At 32.2% G+C, this 7,877-nt stretch overlaps 1 protein-coding gene across 1 annotated transcript; it reads right to left on the bottom strand.

Moving 5' to 3' along the window:
• Positions 1-419: 419 nt before the first annotated feature.
• On the bottom strand, positions 420-6,130 carry LOC148606811 (uncharacterized). The gene is made up of 3 exons (XM_088545051.1): positions 6,087-6,130; positions 2,056-2,126; positions 420-1,775 (listed from the first exon to the last, which is right to left on the bottom strand). Exons 2-3 carry the CDS (start codon positions 2,117-2,119, stop codon positions 565-567), a joined length of 1,275 nt encoding a protein of 424 aa, XP_088401177.1. The 5' UTR covers positions 2,120-2,126; positions 6,087-6,130; the 3' UTR covers positions 420-564.
• Between the last annotated feature and the right edge of the window lie 1,747 nt (positions 6,131-7,877).

Below are 7,877 nucleotides of genomic sequence, written 5' to 3'. Positions count from 1 at the left end.
ACTTTTAAACCACTGCTGTGATAAAAAGTGATTTAGAATGGATATTATCATTGGCGACAGATGGTATGATTTCGAACGTCATAGATTTTAATCATATTGTAATGACGTCCCAGAAATGATTTGTTTTTAATTACATTACATACTAGTAGATGTTTTTGTAAAACGTATAAATTCACAGAGTTTTGTCAGACCGTGTTTACAGAAGTGATAATTTATTCCTAAGTAATTGAATGAACTTGTGTCAAGACACAGAATGTATAAGCTTAAGACGAAGATTTGATAACCGAACAATTTTATTTAGACAAGTTGGTGCATGCAATAATACAATGTGACTAAAGGGAAAGTGAAAAAGAGAATTTAACGTCATCTACGTTCCCAAATATACATTCATTTTCATTGCATACTGAATTTACGTACTGAAGCAATAATCAAAAGTTCGAATAAAATGTACAACCATAGAAGGGGGTCAGATTTACTTACGACAGGATAAACAATGTAAGCTTTGAGATTTAATTGAAAATTACTGAAATGAAAAAAAAATTAGGACGAGTATCATTTTTTATTTTATTTTCCAAAAACATAACCATGACTGTGTCCACTCAAAACGAACGGTCTCTTTTCAACACGTGATCGGAACCCCCCACCAGTTGTAAACGGTCTTTTGGCATAGCGGAAGGGAACTTCTAGAGCATCAATGTTGTCTTGAATAATTTTGTCCCGACTGCGATCTTTTGTAACTGAATTTGATTTGTGTCTTAGTCTATCAAAGAGGTAGTCATTTCGAAATGTGAATGAGCGTTTTGTTGCTTCGTTGAATCTCTTTCCTACTCCCAGAACAAATGGTCGTTTTGCATCATATAAGTTTTCTTCAATATCACCAAACTCCCCTTCTAGTCGTCTTTTGTTATAACGGATGATCATTGGGTAATTAGACCACCCTTTAAATATATCATCTTTATCCTTAGGGCGAAAATTACCACTCGGGGAAAAACGTCGCTTTTTTAACAGTTCATTGTCACGGAATTCAGACTGATCGACATTGTCTTGGTTTCGTTTTCCAAAGCGGAATCCGCTACCCATATAATGTGGTCGATGATATCTAGATCTTCCCAGCACGGACGGGCGCTTTCCATTTGAGCGGAACCCCCCAACGCCCATAATGAACGGTCTTTTTGATATGTGACTTGAACTTGAATCCATTATTTTTTCCATGTCATTGATTTCTTGGTATCTTAATCTTTTTAAACGTGAAGACATTTCACCGTCATTTCGTTTACCGAACGCATAGTCCCGGTAACCAGAACCTACGAATGGGCGCTTACTTTCAGATTTACCGTCCATGCCGTCATATTCTCTTTTTCCGAAGTTGCTACCACTTAGTGCGAAAGGTCTTTTGTCTCTAGAAACAAATGGTCGTTTCTCATTATTTAAACTGTGTTTATTACTTTTACTGTGTAATATATGGAAGGGCATATTGTCCACTGCAGTAAATGTATCATATGGCACCCGTTTCCCAAAGTTATATTTTCCAATACCCAAAACAAAAGGTCTTTTTTCATTTTGAAGCAGGTAGTCATCGCTAAAATTTCCTTCTTCATCGATTTCATCAGCTGTGTTGTCGAATTCTTCATGTTGGTATTTGTCGAAAGAAGATATAATATCATCAGAATTAATTTTTGTTTTTTCCTGCAAAATTTTCTCTATATCCTTCAGCACACTTTTAAATTCTCTTGAGTATTCATCGCCATGTTGTCCTACCAAAATTGGTGTATTTTCTGCAAATGGATGGGAAATATCATACAAGTTAACAATTATTTAATAAGTGTTCATTTTCAAAACAATTTTGTTTGTGAGTTGCTAGAAATATCAAGTGAATATTTATGATGTATAGATGGATTGGCAAACAAATATTACACATTTGGAATTTTCTATAAAAACTTTTTGACACTTTATATTTATTACTATTGAATAAAGTTTTAAATTTAAATTTGAGCATTTTCTTTGTTTTTCTCCGCTACAGACTACTACAAAAATCACCCATTTCCATTTTCTTACCTGAACATGATATTCCACTAATTAATGTCAGTAAAATTGTTGATACTAGTAACGTATCTATCATCTCGAAACTGAAATGAGAACAAGTATCATTCTGCTTTATATTTAAACTATGCGTACTTTGAAAAATGGAATTGAAGCACTATAGACAGGTGTGGCATTTTAGTTCTGTTATAATGTTTACACATATGAAAAATTAACATGAATTTTAACACGAAAGGTTCGATTCATCAATATTTCACGTGATCGCTGTCAATTTCAGGCGAAAATCAAGTGAAAATCATGTGAAATAATTTTGCTACGTAACAAATCGTACGTTCTATTTTTGAACACATTATTTCAAATAAAAATGCAAACTATAGAAAACTTAAAAAAACGTGCATAATAGTGGTGTGCCTTTGAAGTATACGATTCTTAATACATATAAGATAAACGTTTACGATCTTAAAATTTCAAGCTATTTTTTGTACGCTGATTTATATGAGATGACAAATCGTACTAATTTCCAAGTCAGTAGTTAATATTGAATATCTTTGAAGTAGCATTTCATGTTTAAGTTATTAATACTTTCATGACCTTGAATCACCTTGAATTCACATCCTTCATGCTTTAAGTTTTGATTAAGAAAGAAGTTATATGGAATTACAAAATATATCGTATTCATGAAAACGAATTACATCAGCTTGAGGTAATGATTATTCTTATAAGAACATGATATCATGACAGTCTTTGGATATAATACTTTACAGTGGACTCAGTTTACAATTATTCCTTTGACAATACATTGGAATATAGCGGTCTTTCTCCTACAAAACAACAAATTGTGTTCGTGATTTACATATAGATGTTGTTTGATTGAAACGTCGTTTTCAGTAATGGAATTCTAATACTTTATTACCCCAACCCAGTACAGTGTAAAATCTGTTTTATTTAACTTGGATCAAATGAATAAATCAAAAAGTATCGATGTTCTTATACACGATTGATTAATAAATCAAAGTATTGGTGAACTAGATAGGCGATTGGTTAATAGCCAAAATAACTGTGCACTAGGTACACGATTAGTGACTAAATCAGTTATCAATTACTAGATAGGCGATTGGTCCAATACATATTTATCGATCTTTTCAAAGTCATCGGCACCCAAAACGTGTCTTCCATGTCCTTTACAAAATTAAAGGTCAGAGGCATGCATTAATTTAAAGCGATTGAATAAAGAATATTGAAAAAAAAAAAACATTGTGATGAACTTATTTTGTTATGAAAAAAATCCATACCATGTACAAAGGAAATACAAGGGAATTTTGGAAACTACTTTTCTATAACGAAGAATGTTATCAATAACATTGATTTGACAATCAACATAAACACATATTTTTTATCATGTCTACTTATACATCATGCAAAAGCGATACATACGAACTTTTTTTGTGTGTGTATAAAGACTGGCACTAAAACATTGCAACTAAAATGAGCAAGTAACTGTTTAACGATCTGTCATATAAGGCTATCATAATTTAATTATTTTAGAATGATGTTACTCATCGTACTTTCTCAAGTACAAAACCAGCTGTGATAAAATTTGATGACCTAAACAATTTAGATTCAAGCACTTCTTTTAGCTGTTCTTCCTGTCATCACTGCCCGAATGACAAAACTCTATCTAGAGTCAGATGTCAATTTCGTAATTAGTATCCAATTTATGAGAGAAATATAACACTCGCTTCAAGCGTAGGTAGCTATTTATCATAGCAGGTGTTAGAAATAAGACAACTTATCTGAACAACTGCATTATTTACAGTTTGTCGTCTTCAGTGTCTATGCACTACTTCGAATGTACCGAAAATATGACTTTTATTCACTGAATGTTGTATGCAGTCGTGACTTCTGCTGGTTCATTTAATTTTATATCATTAATTTCAGAACTTACTGTCAATTACTACCCGCTTTAAACCGCAAAGGTATACCAACTATGCTGTCGTTATTTTTATTGACTTCTTTGACATATTTAGGTGAGTAAAAATGCCAACCTTATATAAAAGGCAACAGTTACATATGACAAGAGTGTATATCACATAAAGAACCTTTATAATTGCTTGTTTATTAATCCTTCGTAAAATCTTAATCTAAAATTGAAACCAACTTTCATCCATATTTGGGCATTATATTCAAGTTCATATTCATCAAATAAAGGTAATAAGAAAATTATCGAAATGATCATAAATCAGGAAGTGAGATATAAAATAGTACAAAACTAAAATAATTTAAGTAGACCGAAAAAAAATAGGCACTATGTTGCTGACTTGGTTCAGGCAATGTTTGCCAGACTGTTGAGGTAGTCATTTACTTCATTTAACAGTTCTATGGATACCTGTGCATCACGGAGAATTCATGTGATAAAATATAGCTTATGTAGATCAAATTAGCATTGTCTGATCCATAGGTTTTTCTACACCATGAATCACCTTACCTTAGATAATGCCTGAATTTGATATGGACTGATACTTAAAATACGTACGTCGTCAAACATAATGTAAAAAAAACTTGAACTTCACACAGTCTTATTCAATATGATGTTATTTTTTTCACATATTTATTACCTAATACTAATTTTATTAACCACTTTCATAAAAGCAATGAATCTCATTATCGCCACCACTACCACTCGGTCTACCACGGGAATATTTTTTGCCTTTTTGGACATTTTGGGCAAAGGGATGTAATTCTCCAACCCAACAGACTGCTTTACTCTTCAACAACTGGTGCAATGGGCAACAGTGGACTTCAAATTCAAATATTAAATAATTTATTTCAAACCATTTAGCTAAAGTTTTAATTTTAAGCAGATTGTCACGGGGATATGTACAATACCATTAAATCAGTTTGTAGTCATATAGTAGAGTATGCATATTTATGCTTTATAACTTTTGTGGTCGTTGAAATAAGCTATCTGGAAGCGCAGCTGCATTAACCTATTGTGCTAACTGATTCGCTTTTTGCACATTTTCACATTAGTAGTCATTCCCCGCAATTTTTAACAGTTATGATAAGTTTGAAATAGTTAAAATTGGATTTGTTTACAGTTATGTTTTAATTTTAGAATTGTTCTAGTGATGTATTATTGTTACACCAATAAGTTCAATATTCAGGACAAAAACACGATAGAGCAAATAGAACATAAAGCAATTCATCAGAATGAGAAAATACAATGGCAACTCAGGTCCACATGGACAGTTGGAGCATTAACCATGTCAAATAAAAACTAATTTACATCCTCAGCATTTTCAGCCCTACATAATATTAGGAAACGATGAAGATCAATCGATCGAGAGAAATAAGGATAATTTCTATATTATATATGAGTTGCAGCAACAAGTAGAAATGGCATATGAGATATAAATTACCGACAAAAATATGAGATCTTGGAGATAAACATTCACTTTACGAAACACATTTTTAAGTTTTGCTTCTTGACTTGATATTTAATGATATTTGTACAAAAATAACCAATTTTCAACGACATTACATTTTCAAACCGAACATGTCTCTCATGGTGATGCTCTTCTTTTAAAATTTTAATGTATTAAAAGAGTAAGGCCTACAAAGAGTAATCAAGGGAACAAATATTCTAGCTGAAAAACAAAAAGAATGTAATCCAGGGACAAAGGCCAGAGACGGAAAACAGACAAACATAACAAAGAATTTAAAATTATCAAAATAATACATACAAAGTAACAAAAGTAAATGAGAAACGCGGACTCCACTATGGGAGCGTGCATAGACCAGTTGCATCGGTAGGTTAAACGTCCTCTGCTTTTCTAGAAACACCCGCCGAGTTGCTCATAGTAGTAATGAAGTAATTAATTTAAACGATAAATGAAAGGGGATGAAAAATGAAATAACTAACGATTTATAAAAACAAAGCATGGTTCTACTAATAAAATATACTAACCCATAATTTTATTATTTTAATCATTTACTTAATCTTTAGATGAACTACAGATATTAACAACAATGTATTTAAAACTTACCTAAACGGTCTATGTTCTTTTACTTTTTGTTTCAACGGCTGTTGTATCGATGTTTAAGTACTTGTGACAACGTCAAAGAGACAAAATAATCGCCAACCAATCAGATTTCTTATGATAACGTAAGTCATTGCGCTGACAAATATATCATATTAGCACGTTCTACTTGAGAGAGTAATCAAGGGAACCAAGGTTATAGCAGTAATCAAAAGAATGTAATCCAGTGACAAAGACCCAACATGGAAAACAGACATACACAACAAAGAACATACAGTAACTAAAATCAAACATACAAAGTAACAAAAGCAAATGAGCAACTCGGACTCCACAAAAAACTGGGAGTCACGGAACATTGTTTTAATCATGACCTGAGTAAATTTATACAAATATTTACCGTTTCTCTGATTAACTGTTCTATTTATAGCAATAATTGTTTCTTTAGTAAAATTACAGACATTTTTACATATAAAGTAAAACGAAAAGAGGAATTTTTACACATCGCATTTGCAATGACTGTGAGAAGACGCTATTAGTACAAAAATAAGCCAGGACTTCACAGTATTGTAGAACTGCCTAATTTTGGTCTTGTAATATGATGCTTTATAACATTTATCACTTTAAAAAAATTGTCAAGCATCTGTAAATCTATATATCTAGAAATAGCTCAAACCAAGGCCTTCAGGATGCAGTAAAAATTTTCTGGAAAAAAATTACCCACAGCAAATAGGGTTACCATAAAAACCATGCAAAAATATGCGAAAATTTGCAAAAAAATCAGGTTTAAAAATATCAAATTTCCCTCAAAATATCTTAAATTTTTATTTCATCCCCTGAAACTGTCCAAACTTTTTCGTTCGAAAACCCCATCCTCATCTGGGCATCCTCGATATTAGATTTTGAGCTATTTCACTTTGTAATCCACTTATAAAATGTATCATGGTAAAAATTGACTTACTTTCACTTTCACAATGAAGTCAAATTGTCACTGAAAAAAGCCCCTTCAACATTGAAAATATATAAAACATTGCAAAATACTTTTAAAGGTCCCCTTTTTCAGAAAATGTTTTATCAACAATAGATTCTTCATTTTTAATCACTATAGCAACCACCGGTTTCCATTTATGTCATTTTTCATCCCTAGCCAAAAGTGCAAAACTAAACTAAATTGTGGAGTGCAGGCTAAATAAAAGGAAACAAGAAGCTAACGGAAATCAAAAGAATTATATCCAGAACAAAGACTAGACATAGAAAACAGACACATACAACAAAGAACTTAAAATAACCAAAATAATACATACAAAGTAACAAAAGTAAATGAGTAAAAATTGGGAGCATGGACCAGTTGCACCGGAAGGGTAAGAGTCCTTTGCTTTTCTAGAAACATCCGTCGAGTTGCTCATAAAAAGTCAAGTCCGGGGTAGACGACAGAGAAAAGGAAAGTTATGACACGTTTAACAAATCAGTGTTCATGATGCAGATGGATACACCGTAACGATCCACGGGTTCATGATGACGACAATAACACTTCTGTAGTGATGACTTCAATCTTGTAGCTACATAACTCTGTTTCAAAAAGCCTTATTGTAAGATGTCTAGCTCGATACAAAAAGTCAGCGTAGTTACATCAATCTTTTGCATAACGTATGAGTTGTGATGTGAAAACTACATACGCAGGAGAAAAAAGAAAATAACATAAAGAGAAGCTAATGCTGTTTCTGACTACTTAAAAAAAGACATTTAGGTGTGGGAAGAAAAGAAATTTCTTCTTCCTTTCCTTCGAATAACGAGATAATT

Source organism: Perna viridis, chromosome 9 (genome assembly GCF_037379345.1).
Source record: "Perna viridis isolate PV_CMFRI_1.1 ecotype Kerala chromosome 9, ASM3737934v1, whole genome shotgun sequence".
In the NCBI taxonomy this organism is placed as follows: domain Eukaryota; kingdom Metazoa; phylum Mollusca; class Bivalvia; order Mytilida; family Mytilidae; genus Perna; species Perna viridis.
This window is presented reverse-complemented; position numbering and strand designations above follow the sequence as displayed.